Raw genomic sequence first — 20,816 nt, forward strand, 5'->3', positions numbered from 1 at the left:
GAAGGTTTTTTTTACAAACTTTTAAATAATTCATTTGTATACACATATATGTACCTAGAGAAAGATATAGGTTTGTCTTGTGTGTGTGTATGTGTATTTACATAAATGATATTACACTGTTCATATTCTGTAGCTGTGTATTTGAGGAAATGGTATCACACTGTTCATATTTTATATCATTCTGTGGCTTCCTGCTTTTACTTAGTGGATTGTGCGAGAGGCCTTTCTCATTCAGGTTTACCTCCTCTTTTAAAGTGTGCCAGGATATGTATGTATTAGACTTTTCTCCTTGATCTCTGTGGGTATTGAATCACATTGTTTCCTGTGTTGAAGCATCCGGAATTATACTTTTAATAACTGTGGAATAGATTTGTTGATATTTTACCTAGAATTTTTTTTTCTCTGTAAGTAAGAATGAACTGTAGTATTGGTTGGTTTGTTTCTTATTAACTGCTTTGGTGTGTGGTTGTCAGGATCTGATAATGAGATTTGTGAAATGAGTTCGGTAGTAGCTTTATTTTCTTTTTACATCCTGAAAAAATGTAAGTACACAGGATTTAGCTTTTCCTCGAAGATTTGGTAGAACTCACTTGTAAAACCATATGGGCCTAATCTTTTGTTATGTTATCAATAGCTTCCTAGGTCACTGGTCTGTTTAAGTATTCTGCTCATTTTTGAGCCTTTTTTTTTTTAACTTTAAAAACATCCATTTTATTGCTTCCAAATTTGTTTAAATTTATACATTATTATAAGCATTTTCCTTTTCCTTAGAGTCAACACAGTTTCATCACACACCCTTCTTTAATTCACCTCAAATCCAAGTAAAATCTAAGAAAAACAAGGTATTTATAATGCTATCGAGGCTTCAACCCACCTACTTAAACCTTCTGAACAGACTGGTGGCCTCAGTCCTTGCTCTATAGAAAGTCTGGAGCCAATGCCACCTTGCAAGGATACAAACAATAAATGGCAGAAGAAGCATGCAAAACTTAGGTCAAAATGTTCTGTATAAATGAAACAAGCAAAGCAAATGACTAGCACAAAGTCCAATTACTATTACATTTATAACAAACAGAAAGTTTTATGTAGAAAGCCTGCCAAAAGCAGTTTATTAAGCAAAAACTGTTACTACATGAAACCCATCTGTAAAACGAAGATAATAATAGCAACAACCTTATAAAGTTGTTCTGAAGAATTAAACAATACCCATAAAATCCTGCAGAAGGTTGTCTGGCACACAGTGAACACTCAATAATTTATAGTATCATTATCATTATATCTGGCACATGGCAAGTGCTCAATAAATTACAATATCATTATCATTATTATATCTCATAACTTGCCTCTTTCCAACTATTCCAACTTATAAATCTCAAAGATATTCTTACTTCTGTCAAAGACTATTTACTCAATACTGTTATTAAAATAAAATAATTATAAGAATGTTTTGAGAGAAAAGGTTAATAACACTTCTTTACCTCTTCATATCTGTCAAAAATTGCTCCTTCTTGCAAAAAGGAAGGAACTTCCTTTTGCCAGTTAAATTCATAAGGTTTGGCCATGATTATATTCAAGACCTAAAAATGAAAAAGAATATTTCATTAGCATACAAAATTTAAAAACAAGTAAACATCAAAGGCTAATCACTTTATGTGTTTGCAAAAGCTTTTCTTCATACACATAGAGCAATCCATAAATTGTCTTTTTTCTTTCTTCTTCCCTTCATCTGACCTCAACTTCACTTATTCTTGTCTTTGAACCTGGAGAAACAATATCATTAAGAAATACCAGAGCTGATCATTTGGGAAGCTTCCCCTCCCTTTTCAAATCATATCAAATAATAATAATATGTATATATATTTATATGATGGCATCAGATAAAAGAAAGAAACCACACACTTCAATCTATATAAAGAGAGGCCTGCCGCAAAGAATGAATGGTTCTATAAGCCTACACTAGAAGGCTGAAGGCGAATGCATGGGAGGAGTCCACAGGGTGATGCATTGCAGAATCAAGTGGGAGTAGTTGGAATTTTGTATTGACTTTGGTTCTCTCTTTCGTCCTTTCTCACCCTCTCCTCACTTGGCCAACTCAGGAAACAACAGAATGTCTGCTTTCTAGCAAAGACTGAGAGTGATATTGAAAGAGAGCCCAAGAATTGTTCATGGTGGCTGCCTGCACCTAGGAATAACTGGGTATTCCTTTTATTTACCTTTCTTAGCATCAAGCACCATGATGTACATAGAATAACTGCAAGCAAGACATTTTACATGAAAAGGTGAGCAACCAACCAAGAATCACCCATACTTAAGCAATGCCAAGAACATGGAAGATACACACCAAACACAATAAGTAGAAGAACTTAGACCCAAGGAAACAGAGTTAACATGACAAATAGAATCTGACTTTGGCTTAAGTATGGCTGGTATCTTCAGAGGGAGGAGAGAATACATTCTGTTTCTAATGCATAATTAACTACAGATTGTGAAATTAATTTAAAAATATACTGTTGAAATCAAGCTTTTAATAAAGTTATAAAACATTTTTAATTAAAAAATTTAATGCAAAGAATTTTAAAGAATTATAAAGAATATAAAAATATGAATTATAAAGAGAACTCAGATAAAGTTGAAATGGAATTCTTACAGAATGCAACATAAAAAGAATAAGAAAGCATGACTGAAAAATTTAGAGAGATGGAAAATGGAAACTCAGGTTTAATACTCATCTGTCTCTATCTCTCTCTCTCTCTCTCTCTCTATCTCTATCTCTATCTCTATACCTATACCTACATCTACATCTATATCATTCTTTTTTCTTTCTTCCCTCTTTATACCCCAGCTACTCCATACATGTATAACAATCTTAAAATCTAATCATGATTAGGCCATAGACAACATCTTAGCATTTTTCAAATGTCAGAAATTACAACGGCCATGCTCACTGACCACAACTCGGCCAACTAATAAGTTAATGACAGAAAGCGAATAAAATCTATACACATAAAAATAAACATAAACACATACTTCTAAATAATTCTTGAGTTAAGCCGAATAGTCAAAGCAGCAATTAAAATTCTTAGAAACAAAAGATAGGAGCCTTATACATCAAAAACTAGATTTGTAACATGTAGCCAAAAAATAATAAAACAATGATTAGTAAAAATTTTCTGACAATTCATATATCACATAAAAATCTGGCAAGTGTTGGGGAAAGAGAGATTAGGGAGGAGGAGGAGAAGGAGGATGAAGAAGAAGCATAAACTCACAACATTACAATGAAAAGTGGGTGTAATTACAAACAGGAAAAGTGAAAACTGTAATAATGTATAAATTTAACCAAATTTGGAAACCTAAATAAAATGGATGTTTTTAAAGTTAAAAAAAAGCCCAAAATTTAACATCCTAGTGTAGACTCAGAAGATAACATAACAAAAGATTAGCCCATATGAGTTTTAGCAAGGAAATGCACAATAAATTGAGGAAAGTTAACTCTGTGGCATTTTTCAGGATGTTAACAGTGCTACCACTGAACTCACATTTCAATAAATCTCACATTTCCTGAGATCCTGACAACCACACACCAAAGCAGTTAATAAGAAACAAACCAACCAATACTACAGTTCATTCTTACTTACAGAGAAAAAAAAATTCTAGGTAAAATATCAACAAATCTATTCCACAGTTATTAAAAGTATAATTCCGGATGCTTCAACACAGGAAACAATGTGATTCAATACCCACAGAGATCAAGGAGAAAAGTCTAATACATACATATCCTGGCACACTTTAAAAGAGGAGGTAAACCTGAATGAGAAAGGCCTCTCACACAATCCACTAAGTAAAAGCAGGAAGCCACAGAATGATATAAAATATGAACAGTGTGATACCATTTCCTCAAATACACAGCTACAGAATATGAACAGTGTAATATCATTTATGTAAATACACATACACACACACAAGACAAACCTATATCTTTCTCTAGGTACATATATGTGTATACAAATGAATTATTTAAAAGTTTGTAAAAAAAACCTTCGAAATTTATGATCCTGCTTAATTCTGTGGAGAAAATAAGGACTGGAGTTGAAAATCCAGGTATCGTTAGTGTTATCTCTGTGCGGGACATTTTTACTATAGGAATATATTTTTCCATTTATGTATACTTGTATAAATAAAAACAAATGCAAATTTTAAAAGGGGGAAAGAAGCTGAAGTCATACAGATCGGCAGATGTATTATTCTTTATTCCCAAACAACTTAGAGCATATGATGAATACATTGGATCGGCAGATGTATTATTCTTTATTCCCAAACAACTTAGAGCATATGATGAATATATTAGGTCTCACACGGCCACTGTTGCTGTTTGAAGAAGAACTACTCCATTATTCATTACTGACCAGCCTAAAAACCGGTGAAAGCATGAAGGGCATTTTAACCAGGCCAGTTGAGGTGGAAAGCAGCCCTCCCTTAATCAGCACCAAGGCTTCCCATGTAAAGCCAAGAAGAGCCAAGATACAGAAAGTGGGAGAAGGGAGACATGCTTTTCCCCAGTCCATCCATGTGTAGCTTGGTCCGTGTCTTTGTATTTCTCAAAATGACTGTACATGGGTCTCTTTTCCTATCTCCGTCTCTCTGTTCCTCTCAGTTTGTCTTTCTCTGTGTCTTTCCATGTCCATTTCTCAGTGTCTATCTGAGAAACACACACACACACACGCACATGCACACGCACACGCACACACACACACATCCTTCACTCAAGGCAGCTTAGAAGCAATCATGCACATTTAGGCCTTGTATGCCATGAAACAGATCTACAGATAAAAACAGACCCACAGACCCACTCCAGTTGTCAGGGATGTGCCGTTCAGTGATCTGTAAACAGAATAACCAACTACAGGGACCCAAGTATTAATGTCAAAGACAGATAAAAAAACAATATGGTGGTCACATCAGCTGACCAGACTGTGGAAAAGAGTGGGCGAAACACCTCTATTGCAGACCTTTATGTGTTCTCACTCCTGCCAACTATCCCTTTAAACATTTCCTTTTGGTTTTATTTTAAAGGTAACAGCAAGCAACAAGAGGCTTCTGATACAAAAACGTCATATCAAAAATGAAAACAAAAAGAAAGCTTTTATCAACTTGCATCATCTTTTACGGGTTTAACTCTGGTTGTCCCAGGATCTTTTCGGTGAAAGAACACACAACATAAGTCCTCAGTGAATGATGTTACTCAGATTTCACTACTATCTTTACTACTAAAATATTCATCTCTACTTTGGGTACTAATTTCATCATAATGGTCTCATTAGGTGAAGGACTATGGTGGGGGAAAAAAGAGAGTAATTTTGACTTTATCTCTAAAAAGATCTGCAGTAGAGGTAGGAGCTCATTTCATTGCTTCCTTTTGCAGAGCTTTTGGGGTTCAGAACAAGGTAAGAGGCAGTTTTACAAAATTATATTGGAGTATACTGAATTTTTGCAATTTTAAACTGGGCAGCTGTTCCTTGCACTGTCTCTGAAATACTTCCTAGGGCCTGGCGTGAGGGGCAGCAGCTGCATTATTTTCTATAGATGGTACAACTATGACCTTCAGACTAGAAAATGTTGGCCCAGCCAATCGTGTTTAACAGCAGTTTGATCCAGGTAATTGATTTTAAAATGAGAACAAATGAAGGTACATGTTGCAGTCCAACTGACTCCAGAGAAAGTTAAAGGGAAAGCTACTTTTTAAAATAGGCATGGAGGGGGAATTGGCCACTCTATAACTACGTCTTTTTTGCAATCATCTCAAAGCCCCATCCACAGCAAACTGATAAAAAACTACTTTCACCGTTTCATGCCAAATAGTCTGGCTTGCCTCCTGAGGCCTCACTAACAAGATACTTCAAGGTTTAATTGCCTCCATCACCTCCTCAAAGAACCCCACCTCACCATATAGTGCCCACAAGAAAGGGCCCTCCTTCTTGAGGAACATGAGAAGTGAAGGAGAATTTACACAAAGAATGAATATATAACTCGGCACATTTCCAAAGTAAACACCTTGGGCAGCTACTGGAAGAAGGCCAGTGCACTTTTAAATAGTCTTATTGTTTTTAAATACTTATATAACTAGAATGGATTAGCTATTGCACTGGCTGCAGAGGAAAAACTCCCTGGACTGCAGAGCTTGGCAGGGAGAGGACAAGAGAGGAGGAGAGTCCTAGAAGGCTTTGTTTAACAGCAAGTGGCGAAAAGCTTTTTCTAAAGATGACAAGAAACTGAAGGAGTAAGTAAGAGGATGACAAGGGAGTTCAGGTAGGCTGCTAGGGAATAAATGAGTAGGACATGCACATCATCCATAAAGAAGGCCTGCCTGCCTTCCTGCCTGTTATCCATCCATCCATCCATCCATATCCATCCATCCATCCAACCATCCATCCACCCAACTGGCACAAACCAAGGAAGAACAGTTCTTTGTTTGATGGCCTATTGTGTCCTTCATTTTAAATCTGCTGTTTTGTCTTTCTGACTAGAACTACGGGGCGGTCTTCAAGACTTACCAGACCATCTATCCCAGATATGTTGGTTCAGTTATGGAGTCAATTCTGCATCCCTAGGCCAGTTGGGTCAAATTTTGGCAAAGAATGTTTTTGTTTCTGGATGTACGTCTCGTGTTCTGGTAGAGAACAGACAGAAAGAAGTACATGAAATAAGGTTTATTTTGGGTCCTGGGTAAGACAGGCTGAATAATGGCCCCCAAGAGATACCCACATCCTAATCTCTGAAATCTCTGAGTGTTATGCATGGCAAAAAAAAAAGGACTTTGGAGATGTGATTAAGTCGAGGTTCTTGAGGTGGGAAGATTATCCTGGATCATCTGAGTGGGCCTTAAATACAATCACACATGTCCTTATAAAAGGGAGGCAGAGGGAGATTTGACACAGACAGGAGAGGAAGAGAATGTGACCACTGAGGAGGCAGAGACTGAAGTGATGTGACCACGAGTCGTGATGGCCATCAGAAGCTGATGGAGGCAAAGAATGGGTTCTCCCCTCCAGTCTGGAGGAAGCTTGGCCCTGCAGACATCTTGATTTCAGGGTGGTCTGAAACCTTTTGGTCTCTAAAACTGAGAGAGGATAGATTTCTGTTGTTTTGTGGCACTACTTCGTGGTAAGTTTTTACAGTAGCCCAAGGAAATGAACACATTGGGCCTACTGAAGCTGGACATCTTCAAAGGCCTAGTGAAGTCGCCACATCAATCTGAAAAGGAGTAGGCATGGCGCTGCCTTGAAGGGATGAGCATTCAACATATGTTTGTTCAACTGAATCAAAGAAAGAAAGACAGAGTAGAATGTCATCTAGAAATGAATTCAGATAACTCCTGTCCTATTTCAAATCGCCTCTGAGGAGTAAAGATATACAGTATATCTTGTCCCAAGTTCCAAATGTCTTAACAACTCTGCCCACCAGCAATAAATACAAACTTTAAATAAACCCTGCAGCTTCCCCCAAGCCAACTAAGACATTCTCCACTTTCTGTTTCTATTTGTAAACAAATGAGTTTGTTTTAAAAAGCATTTGCTTCCACTTAATAACACATAGCTTTCAAGTAAACAAAAATGCACCATGGCTCAGTTCTGAATTTTCTTAAGTGTAACTTTTATCTTTTACCTTCAACTTCATGACAAAAAAAGTTCCATAAGGAATTAATCCCTTCCCTAACCATAAAAATCAAATTAAACCAAGTAACCCATGGCCTTAAACGACCCCATGATGAGAACAAGCAAGGTTGCTTTCCAGAACACACAGGGTTGGGACAAAATTTCCACTTATGAAAGAGTCAATTAGTTGACTCTATCAAGTAGATTTCAATGTCTTGCTCTTTATCTTTAAATAAGATATCCTTATATTTCTAAAAACAGATGGACAGCTATATCGGATCATTCAGAGCTTTTAAATTAATAGATTTCAAGTAAGAATCTAATTTGACACTGATATAGTGCATCATTAATGGCAATTTTCCCCATTTGCTAAAAATATCTCCATTTTCAACAAGTCATTAAATAGCCTTTTCGAAAAACATATAAAAGGTGCACAATTAAGAAAATGATCATAGGCAATGCTGTTGTGGGTTGGGGGTAAGGGTATTCTTATATAATTTGATGAAAAATAATTTCACAATACATCTATGTAGCCTTGAAATGTCTATACTCTTTTATCTAATTATTTTATTAGTAGGATTTATCTTAAATAAATGCATACGAAATCTATGTAACACGAAGATACTCACTGTTATGCTATTTATGGTAGAAAAATATTGTCATTATATGAGTATCACTAAGCAATTGGTTAATATATTATAGTATTTAAATATCCTGTGCCTTTTAAAAATAATGCTTTCAATGAATAGTTATTTGCTAAACAACAGCAAATTTAGAAGAGTTCCTAAAAATATTCCAAACTCTTATCAAGCAAATATAAACATTCTCGACATATTAAGCAAGAAGCCGATTACAAAACTGCATGCAAGTACGATACAAATTTTAATTGTTACATACATATTTCTTAAACACAAACACACATACACACACACACACACACTCAACAGGAAAAAAAGACTAGCAAAACATATACCAAAATACAAACAGTAGTTACATCTCTGTGACAGAATTTTAGATGATTTTTATTTTCTTTAACACTTTCTGTATTTTAAAATATTCACAGTGATTATAATTTTTATATTCAGGAAAATGTGCTCTGAAATAAAGAGATGGCATTAAAAATCTTGTTTTACCTGATATAAATCAATTTTTAAATAATATACACGTTTTCCAGCAGAATTCCTAGCAAAAACTAACAGCAAGGAGAAACTAATAAAGCTGCAAAATGTTTTCCTTTTCAAGATTTAAAATCTTGACTCTATACTGGGAACCTTCATACATACCAGTTATGACTGATTCTTAAGGTGTTACTTAATAATACTGACTAAAACTTTAGTGTTAACTCTGAAACCTCTACTATACTTACACTTGGAAATAAAACATATTCCAGCAAACATCTGATTTTTGCCTCTATTTCTTCCATCTCAATAGTCATCATAATTAAGAGGCAAATGTAACTTTCTTAAAATTTAATAATTACAAAATAGATGAATGAGAATATTAAAATAAATGGCCTTTATAAATTTATTCAGTGATACTTATGATCATATAGGTAGGATTCATGATATCAGAATTTTACAAAATATGTCTAAAAGGATGGTTGGTTATGTGGGATATTTAGGATCAGCTTAATTTGACTATAATGAATAACTGCTAACATATAATTCAGTCTTAATGAGCAATTTTCAAAGAAATTAGAATCTGATGAATATATCGTTTCCCAAGAAAAGAACTGATTTGTTTCAAAAGATCCTTTGGATGTTGGTTGTTTGCCTGCAGCAGCTACTTTGGAGATGACATTTGAGTTCACATGCCAGCTCTCCAAGGTCCTCTTGAACATGTTAGGTGGCTAGAATTATATTAAAAGTAGTTGTCTATGACTGGGGTTCTCTGACCTGATGATGCCTTAATACTCACCTCTTCCTCCGCTGTTAAGGTTTAGGGAGCAATATTGGTGAACTCTGTGACAGAGGTTGAGGGCAGCAGGGGCCTATCTCCATACGATGACTCCTAAGGTATCATATTCCTAAATGTTTAATAAGCCCCTGGCTTAATAGTATTTTTGATCTTTCAGAAATAGAAGATGCATTTACATATTAATGACTTTCAAGCAGTGAATTAAAGACATGACAGCTAAAAAGAAATTGTTTGATCAGTTGCAAGATAAATCAAACTTTAGTCAATGAAACTATATAGTGTGTGTGATAGGAGCCCGGGGAAAGGATATATAATTTAACTGGGTTTTTCTCTGATTTTATGTAATAACAAACCTGTTTTAGTAAGTTTTTTTTACATATTATAAAAAATTTGCAAAATAAATCAATCTCATTTCTTTTATACCTCTGACATAAAATACCTCTGTTTTTATTGACTAAGAGGGTACAGCAAATAGCAGAAGGTATTACTACTGAGTATTTAAGATAAACATAGTTAACTTCAACAGCCCTAAGAAATTCAACTGTTCAGAGAAATAAGACAATGAAGCAAATCTGGAATACTTGTAAACAAAGAACTGGATTTTTCTCCCTCTCTCAAAAGTAGAAGAATTTGTCACTGTTTTTAAGACCATGGCTAACAGAATATATGGTGAAGGATATAGTTTACCACGCACAGAAACAACTTCTCCTTTAGCAGTAAGTGTTAGCCCCACAAAATAACATTTGGGGAGAGTTCACTCCTCACAATAAGAGTTCTGATATGGTCAGGCAAACTAGAAAACCAAATGGCAACATGACAGATTAAGCACAGTTTTAGATGTAAGTCATAAACAGATTATGCCAATAACTGTCTCTCTTGGGTCTTGTTTCATGATGTTCTTAATTATGCAGTTAAGATAGAAGTCTGGGGCTTTGTCCTTGGAGAGCTCAGGGGTTCCAGGGTGGGGACTATGAGATGAGGGCTTGGGCTAACCTCTCCTTTAGCCTGACTTTCTTCTTAACTGGAACACCCTTTGAGCTACTGATGGTAAAATCTGGATAGCCAAGGTGGGAACTCAAGCCAGCAAGGAAGAGAAGAAAGGAAGAGAAGATTTAGGCCCCATGGGCTTGCCTTACCCCAGTGGTTGTCAAAGTGTGGGATCCAGACAGCAAACATCATCTGGGAACTTATTAGAAATGCAAAGTCTCAGGCCCCAACCAGACCTTTGAATCAGAAAATCTGGGGTGGGGCTCAGAAATTCATGGAGCATGCAGCTGGCTAGGTGATTTTGTGTCAGCTAAAGTTTGAAAACTGCCTTTGAGTCTTCATCAAAAGGAAAAAGGCAAAAAAAAAAAAAAAAAAGAAGGGAAAAGGTCTTTTGATCTTCATCTATGGCCCAAGATAGCTCACCAGAGAAAGAGATCTACTAGGCATCTGGGACTAAAGCGCAGGTAAATAATACAGATAATCCATTTGTCTAGAATTAGCATTTCTCCCATGGAAAATGGAGGATATGGAGATTCTGGGTCCTGGTACTTGCTTTCCAACCAAGAGGAAGAGTAGAGATACTGAGGACCTCAAGTAAATGGGTAATTTCCTCAACTATTTCCTGCAAGCCTCGCCCTGAGGGGTTAAGTCTAAAAAAACCAGTTAAGGGTTATAGGTGAGTTGAAGAAAGCAAACAAAGGATGACATAACCAAACACTCAGTCAGCACAACATCTATTTAATCTACAATGTAGACAATGCAGTCACTCAACAAAAAACTTTTAGCACCTCCTTCTTTCGAACCAAACCTTTATGGTCCCTGATAACTATAAGCTATGAATGCTAATATTTCTCCTAAGAACTCAGAAAGAAAAGACTGAGTAAATAAAGATTTGACCTGCAAATTCAGCCTTTAAGGAGCTGCAATTTACAAAAGAGCCGCAATTTACAAAAGATCTTACTAAAACATGCCGGTTTTAGGAGAAGCATGCCCTAGGCTTCACTCAAAAGCTGCTTCATTTCAAAAGATGCTCAAAAAGCATCACTTTTCCATTTACATTCTTCTCTCTAGATTTATCAGACTTGACTCGTTGCCCCAAATGCACTGATTCTTTTATATAATTCTCTTGCCTTCTCATTCCTGAACCTTTTCTCGTAAGCTAGGTTAGTTCAATTGTGCTGTGGGTGTCAGCAAGAGAAACCAAGTTAGGTACCATTCCTGTATCTCCCTCTTTGTAGGATTCACAGCGCTACATTCTGTTTATCTGTTCCTTCACTATAGGAAGAACTCTGGGAAGGCCAGTCTTGTTAATTATTATAGTGCCCACCATACAGTGGGCACTCACTAAACACTAAGTGAATGACAGGATGAATGAATAAACATCTTATTCTGTGGAGGAGCTCCCAACCTAGCCTGAAAACAAGCAAGGTAGAAGACAATAAACTCTTCTTCTGTTACCCAAATGCACCATTATTTTTGTGTACCTGCTCTCCCCTCCAGGATCTTGAAATGCTGTTCTCTGTCTCTTGTTCCCAACTTATGCCCTGCTGTCCCCTGCTGCCTGGCTCGAATCCAGCCTGTAAAACAAGTTTCTTCACTTGATGCTGCAGCCTGGTTGCACCTGTAACTCCTTGGCTGTACATCCCAATCCTCTGATGTGCATCGCCCTTAGCTCAGACTGCTGATTCTCCATGAGAACTGCTGAGATTGGCACCTGGATCCCAGAAGGTGGGGCCACACCTTGAACATATCATTATGGGTAGTTTTCTTATCCATAGAGACTGCCTGGGCTGCCCATAAGGTCCTTCTCTCTCTTAGGCCCAGCCTTCTATATATATACCTTGCCCTGCCTTTGCCCTTGGACTGGCTCTCCCATAATTATTGGGCAAAACATCACCAACACAAATCACACATGTCAGAAGAGAATGCCTTCTTTAGAGGCCCTATTTTGCCTTAATTATCTGAATATTTCAAAGGAAAGATTTTTATCTTTGCTTGAATAATCTATCTGAATGTTGCCTTAGGCATGTGCATGGAATAAGTCTGAGGATTGCAAGATGTGACTTTACAAACACAGAGAAACTGCTTTGGACTAGAAGCAGGCACAAATTCAAGGGCTTGAAGAATTCTTTATTCTAAAAACAACTTTCTTATTAAAATAAACATGGGCACAGACAATGGGCTCTTAAATTTAATTAAGATTCCTGATATTTAAACATTCTCCAAGCAATTTTATAAACAGGTCTTTGCTATTATTACACAGAAGTCATAAGATGAGGATAAAGTGTAAGATCATAGGTATTGGAACTGAGTCCAGACCATAAAAGGAGAAAACAAAATATTTTTCCTCAGGTTTTGAGCTAAGACATAACCAAAGTTAACAGCTTTTATACGTTCATACACACAGGGGTATCATGTGAACTGGAAAAAACCTGTGGTCAAAGAGATGTAACTTAAGTAAACTTCAAATCTCGCACAAATTCCATTATCTCCTTACTTATATGTTCAAAATTTCTCTACCTCCATTCTTCAAAGCCTTAAACTAAGGACAGAGATGGAACTAATAAAATAGAGATAGTGAGAAAAAAATCACATGGAATTTAAGGTTTTCGGAGGTTGATTTTATTTTTTTCTGCTCATTCAAATTCTTCCCAAACTCTCCAAACCTTTCTCTTTGTTATTTTTAATTTATGCAAAAATTTACAATTAAAAGGAAAATAAAGCAAAGTCCTTAACCTCAGTTCATTTATGGAAGAAGTGCTATCTTTCCAGGTTTGCTTTTTTCCTCCAGATGTGGCATCATATAAATAACCACTATTTCTAAGGAGGCAGAAAACATCCTGTGTGCATTGGTTTAGGTAAGTGTGAGTGCACATAAAAACTAAGTGTACATATCAGAATATATCTTATCTTTGGCTTTATCTGATAGACCAGCAAGAGACTAAATATTTCATCTGTTTTACCATCATTCTCCTAAGAAATACCAGGACCAATGTTCACACAATTCGAAATAGGTCTTCTAATGTGATATTAGGAAAAGCGAATTAGAGTGATCCAAATTTTATGGTTTCTATAAGTAATTTGGCCACATCTTAAAAAATGGGTCTGATTTTAATTATATATTACATCTTTTCCACAATTAATATTAAATTAATATGACCTATACAGCCTGCTGGAATGGAAACAGCAGGGCAATCGGAGATGGATGACCTGAATTCTAGTCCCAGCTCTGTCCCAACTACTAGTGTGACCTTCAGGAAGCCCGTTTAAGCTCTTGGAGGCTTAATTTCCTTGTCTTTAAACACTGGAGGTTGAAACAGTCATTTTTCTGATTCCTTCTAGCTCTGATTAGTTTGATTAAACATTATTTCAGCTCCAAATAAACACAGATGTTATTTAAGAACCATGTATGTCCTTCCTGAAATATATTTTATTTCCTAAAATGAAAGCCACATTCAGTTGGCTCCAAATAAGATGAAAAACAATGCATTACCATTGTGTATTGAAGAGCAACTGACAGGGTAATGACACGGTGACATTTCTAGAACAGCTCTTTAGTATCAAAGCAGACTTTCAAGATGCCAAATGCTTGCCCAATTCTGGTAGGGTCAACAGCCTCCAAATAATTGTTCCTTTCACACAATGTGTGCTTTTACTGGATTATTTTAAAGCATGTTTGCTTCTACTGCTTTTATAGACACTGAAAAACATCCCTCACTCTAACAAGGCCCAGAGGCAATGGGAAGGATATCGGAGGTCAGAGAAGTCGGATGTGAAGTGATTCCCAAGAGTTCCAGTCGTATTTTATTTTAGCAAATGTTTCTAACTTCTAATTTAAGCCAGATTGGCAGGCTGGGAAAAAAAGAGATTAAAATGGAGCTTCTTTAATCATATTCCTTGACCCTTTGTTAGACAAGCCCTTGGTTCCCTCAAGTGTTGGCACTAAGAAGCCAAGTTACTGAAAATTACTTCAGTCCTTGGGTCTGCAATCAATTATTTTATTTCTTAAGGGGTAAAATTTGACCTAGCATATTCTAAAATGCTACAAGATTACAGGCAAATTTTAAAGACACCAGAGAGAAGTCAACATCCTGACCTGGAGACTAGGAAGATGACATTCTCATTAGGCAAGAGAAGCTGGACTTCTGCAGTAATGAGAAATAAAAGTGGCTTCTGCCACCACTCAGCAATAAATGCAAATGCTGGGGGCTATTTACCATTATTGACCTACCAAGCCTCACACAGCTCTGACAATAAGGGCACCCAAAATGTATGCAATGACCTACGATTCAACAAGATTTCACAAACTCTAAGGTAGAAATCACAACTCAACTGCAAAATGTGGAAAGCAGAGACTCCCTCACATTATGAGAGAAGGAGAACTTAAACCACATGCATTTAAACTCTCACTGTCCGACCTTGATTCTCATGATGAAAGTTCCTCATATTCAGAAAAACATTTTGAAGATATGGCCTCTGGCCAGAATGAGAGAAAGTTGTCTTTTCCTGGGAGCGTATTTAAGCTGCTTTCATAAGAGGTAGTTAAACCAAAAATAGGATTGCCTCCATAAAAAAGATGTCTATATTGCTTTCGCAATCCAATTTCCCACTTCAAACTCATCTGAGGACAGAGATCATTGCTACCTTAGCTTCGAAATCAGGAAATATTTTATACTATGCAAAAGAAAGATGAATTAAAGGCTTATTTATTTTTAAATGCTCCCATGAAATAATTTTCATGTTAAAAAGATGACTGTGTCTTTAATCTTAGCTTTGTTTTTAGAGTATTCTAAATGTGATACAATTGGTCTGTGACATGAGCTGGCCTACCACGCTATTTTGGAATAATTGTGGTAGGCGTTTTAACAAAACTAATGTGGTGCCTATATTTAACTCTGAGGAATCACAAGTGTGAGTAAGCCATTATATATATATTTTAATTTTTAACTGCCCTAATCGAAACCAATCCCCAAGGTAAAATGGGAAAGAAAATAGCATTTGCTTATGATTATTACATGAATGATGAGTTAAACTGGGTTTTGTGGACAAAACATCTAATGAAGTTTTAAAGAGAGGAAGGCTTGTAATTAAGATATATTTTGGCCATCTATGTCACACTCTCCTATAGCCAATTTTCTTTAATAAAGACAACGTTTGCCCAATATCCCTATTTCCTAACTCTCAACTCATTGTAAATGTCTCAAAATATGGAATATACCTCAAATATTCTGTCCCAAATGGCTTTTTGAGTAGCTGGACCTTCTGGTCTTTAAACTCTACGTCCTTTTCTTATTTTTGATCTTTCTTACCTCTCTAGAATTTAATTCCTACCTTTACCCTACAGTTTTCTGATGCTCTTTCCACACGTGTCTATTGCCCCACTTTTGTCTTTCATCGTTTATGCTCTCAGTATTCTTTCTCCTGTGGCCATGCTGCGGTATTGCCATTCTTTTCTCCTCTCCAGATCTCCACTCCTCATCTAAACTGGTGCTTCTCCTAGCTCATTGGGTCAAAGGATCAAAATCCAAATAAAAGTGATCAACATGAAGATCTTCATGGAGGTTAAAAAAAAAGAAAAAAACTATGGGACAAAAAAATTGGATTTTTTTGTACGGAAACCATCTGAACTTTTGGTGAACTCCAATCATAATGAGCTCATGGTAAAGAGGTAGTTGTTTAAACCTTAACCAACCTAACAAACTTAAACACCTTAATGAAGTCTTGGGGAGGACATCTATCAAAGGATATAACCACCTCAGCAAACTCTTTCAGATCTCACCATTGCTTTAGAGTATTTTGTACACTACTGTACCATGATTTTAAGAAGCATATCAACAAAGTAGAGAGCTGGTGAAGGAAGTCACATCATTTAAGCAACAATTAATAAAAGAAGTTTTCAGGGATTTCAGAGTTACTCTAAGCTCTTCCTGTAACTGATCAGGAAGAAGCCAAGAACTGGTGAATTGGGCAGAGTTCCACAGCCCTATTGGTGGACCTGTGACAGAACCATATCCTTGAACTGCCTGTCTAACACCCATGCCATCCCCATTCTGTCTGACTCATGGCATGTATTGAAAATGACTCACAAGAGAGAGGGAGTGATGTAGACATTGTGTTCATTCAGAAGAAAAACTGTGTACCAAAGATTAGTGGTCCTGGGAATGTAGCTTTTAAATTGACATCTGGAAAGTAATAATTTATTTTACAATGAAAATTGTAAACTTTCAGATTTCAGAGGAATGTTTCCACTCACTTAAGGATTTAGACGTTCCTCTGTTCTTGAAGATTATAAAGGGATTGTTGCTCTGGGTGTGATGATATATTAAATGCCCCTCTAATGTCTTTTCAGAAATTAAAGCTGGGTTAGTCCATCTCTAGGAGAGAACCTAACAGTCTCTTTTCAAATTCCTCTGACCCAAAGAGATCTAAACACTCTCTTGAATTCAAGTATGCAGTGAAATGGTTTTTGATGTTTATTCTGTATAAGACTATTGATTAAAATTAAAGTAGTAAATAGATGCAGAGTGACTGATTGCTTGGGGAATGGCCGCCCAATTTCGCACTGGCAAATAGTCTGGAGCTAATAAAAAGCACGACTTTACTCCTTAAACAGATTTCATCTTGTCTTTGATTTGTGTATTTGAAAGAAACTCTTGAAAGAGGCAAGCCATCAAGGAGATCACAAAAGGCAGTTTAGAAAACAATGATTCACACTGAAGACACTTAAGACCTTCTTCCACCCTAAACCAGAACGGACAAAATATTATGAAGTCAAAACTACGGCTTCAGAGTTTGGTCATTTTTGGTCATCTGTATGCCAGTCTCTGCGAAGCTAACATTTTCATTTCGGGAAGCTGCAGTTTGTTTGCAAAACATTCTTCACTTTAATTTTATAAACTGGATAGGGTATCCTTACTCAACACCTGTCATAAACCACTGTACACTGCTTTGCTGCTTAACAGCTGCTATGTGCTACCCCCAAATGGTATTTTTAATCTTAAATACCTGAAGCTTATGGGTGAAATTTTCTATCTGAACTTCTTTTAACAGCATGGAAACTATGAGAATTATCAAGACAACAGGTACCTCAGCAGCAGTTAAATGACATTGGTGTAAAGGGAAAATATTGCTTTGAAAATTCTGTTTGTTCTCTCTTTTAAATTATGAAAATTACTGTTGTTTGGCTTAAGGGAAAGAAAAACACCAGTGATCTGAAGAAATAAGATGTATGGATAAGCCATGAAATGCAGATAAATCACACATTCTCTCATTCGAGAAATTTCTCATCTCTTCTGCAGTTTATATCACAAAGTAATTTTATTAAGGTTTTATGGAAAGGTCACTATTGCATTTCTGTAATATTAAAATCTATCTTTGCATACAGAAATCCCCCATGAGCCTGAAATATTAGTTCAAGACTAAGTTTATTAAGGTTTTGGCGAGACTCAATATTAACTTTCTCCAAACATTACAACCATTTCCAAATCAGATAAGCAGTGGGATATAAAACTGTGGCTCATAAAAATACAATCAGGAAAATGGCATCATTGCATATTAGTTCTTAGAGATTAACTTTAAATGAACTCTAACATTGTGAGGCAGCTTATCAAAACAGTTCATTCAGTCTTGGCACTCTCATTTCACAAAGGAATCAGACAGAAACCTAAGGTCTATGTAGCATGTACGAAAATAAATTGACATTTTTAAGATAAATTCTAATTCAAGTGCCAGTAATAACTTTAGTTATCTTCACAATCCCTTCTGTCTCCTACTTCCTTCTTCTATAAGTTGAGTGATGATTAAACAGAAAAATGTCTCTTATGTCTGTACCTGAGATGGCTGAGTCAGCTATCTTAAGTTTTATAAATCACATATTCCAGGAAAAGTATAAAGTTTATCTAATATAATCAGATAGTAGAAACCTGTTATTTGGCAATGTGTGAAATTACTGTCATGTTTTTTTTTTTTAAATAAAATCTTCACTGATAACAAACACGTTGGAACATTATGATGCTCCTTGGTGAATGAAAAGCACTACCTGAAGTTTACAGAGCACTTACAATCTCACCAGATCATTCTTTGTCTCATAGACTAGAAATCTGGCAAGAGACTGAAGATGTAGCTTGGCCCACAGCCCTGTGTCCAGCAAGGTGCCATGGAAGCCTTCCTGGTGTTATGGCCACACAGATCCCAGGGGATGTCAAGTCTATACTTAGATGCCTATGGCTTGTGAAAATTCTCTATACTGGACCCCAGGCTCTCTCTCCCTTATTTAGTTCTCTGCAGATTTTAATAATTAATTGGGATCCTCTCTCTCTATGAAGTTATGACTCATGATGACCTCTTCGGCATGGTCTTAAAGACTTCGACTCCTATTGCATTTTGTGGTTGTGTCTTGACCTAGAGGTAGTACCTCGAGATACGTTCCTAGTTCTCTGCAAAGTGGTATATTACATTATAAAGCTTAAGTGACTGGTTGCAGAACTGGAATTTCCTCTTGGCCTCGTGGAATAAAATGCTGGTTCTCAACTATTCCTAGGCAATGAACCCAAAGACTCTAAGCCTCAGAAACGAATGCGAAGAATGCAAAACTGGAAGCCAAGGAGTCTTCCCTAACTTCTCTCTCCCAAACTTAAATCAGTCTCTTCTATCATAGCCACGACAACCTCCTCATATGCTAAAAAAGGACTCACTTTGTCAGCAAAACTGCTACAAAATGTAAAGATCTATGGATGAAGACATACGCCTAATGTGTTTATAGGTTAATTATCTTTTTAGCCCACTTGATTATTGATAAGCCCAACTGTAGGCACCTATATCCCAGAAATATACAGTATATGGAAAACAACAAAACAACAATAAAACAAAATACTAAACTCCAGGCTAGCTTCAAATACCCATCAATACACACACTGACACAGGACACCTCATGATTACATAAGACACATGGACACAGACTAGTGGACGAAAGTGGGAAGAATTAATTTCAAGACCTGTTTCAATCAAATCTATGAAACCAGAGAATCCCGCGAATTACATTTCAGAATTTCCTCATCTGAGAATGGACATGCCTATAATCTATTCGAAGGAGGCTTTCAAGGTGGAAGAGATGACATGCTCTTGGAACAATGCAGCTCCCTACACATTTAAAGAATTGTTCTATATCATAACAGACATTGATGCTATTAGCAGCTGCAGAGCATTCTAACCTCAGCTAACCTCTAGATGTCCTATGAATTCTGTACTTGGAGGACTACATTATGCAAAAGAGGGCAAGGATCAGGCTTTATTTACTGAGGGCCACAGCAAGTAATTCAATTTTTCCTTTGACTGAACAATGCACGCAACAGCCCAATATTAGTCACATGAAACTAATAACTAAGCCATAACCAAATTATCTTTGAAAAAAAAATGTGCTCATAACAAGGCTGGTTTGGCTTCATTTAAATAATGCCATTATGAATTGATTATAACTACATTTTTAAAACTCTAAAAATTTCTATATTGTTTATATTTAGTAAAATATGTTACTTTGTAATACATTTAAAAAATCATTTTTACCACAGTAATACAGAAAGCTCTTTGCTCTTGATGGATTCTTCATAGAAAATAAGTTTGTGAAAAAGAAAATATCTTCATGCAGGTTGCTTTTTCATCCAGACGTCAATGCTCACCCCTCTGCATCGTCCCATGTAGAGCCATATGACATCGAGGCCATTTTAAGTTAAACTGTTGCTTATTTATTTTTATTTGTAACATATAGTTAGGCGGATTTTACCAAAACCACTTAAGCAGAACTATCTAGATATGGTCTAAAACCCATCTTTTTGAGAAACTAAATTATAATAAAAACAATATACAAATACAAGACTCATTTTTTTTAAAGGATTTATCTAGTAAACCACCGGCAAAAACTATATAATCTATTTTTTGATTTATTTATCCATTTGTGATAGGAGAAGGTATTTCCACACATGTTCAAAATCACTGTATATATTTTCATAGATATTAATGATTTGCTAACTCAGAGTCATTCTTGGAAGTAGATTTTTCACAGGAGGGAACAAGATGAGAAACCTGTTTAATGTTGGAGTGGGAGAAGAAAGATCGTAGGACAGAGATACACATTTTTCCCCTCTCCCATCTCCCTCCCCAAAACCATATAATTCTCAGTGCCTTTGATTTTTTACCTTTTACTTACATGACTCCCCATGTCCCTCATACAGTCTACACAATGCACTCTAAGGCTCTACATTATCT

General features: G+C 36.2%; 1 protein-coding gene across 2 annotated transcripts in view; it reads right to left on the reverse strand.

The window, feature by feature from the left end:
- Positions 1-20,816, reverse strand: part of PLCB4 (phospholipase C beta 4) — a 376,819-nt gene that overhangs the window by 160,411 nt on the left and 195,592 nt on the right. The window contains exons 3-4 of one of the 2 annotated variants that reach the window (XM_039874509.1): positions 6,552-6,667; positions 1,479-1,577 (exon numbers count right to left, since the gene is read on the reverse strand). In XM_039874509.1, the coding sequence (XP_039730443.1) occupies positions 1,479-1,562 (84 nt within the window). In that variant the 5' untranslated portion in view covers positions 1,563-1,577; positions 6,552-6,667. The remainder of the gene's footprint in view (positions 1-1,478; positions 1,578-6,551; positions 6,668-20,816) is intronic. The other variant, XM_039874510.1, reaches the window with a different exon arrangement.

Source organism: Pteropus medius, unplaced genomic scaffold (genome assembly GCF_902729225.1).
Source record: "Pteropus medius unplaced genomic scaffold, Ma_sr-lr_union100, whole genome shotgun sequence".
Lineage (NCBI taxonomy): Eukaryota > Metazoa > Chordata > Mammalia > Chiroptera > Pteropodidae > Pteropus > Pteropus medius.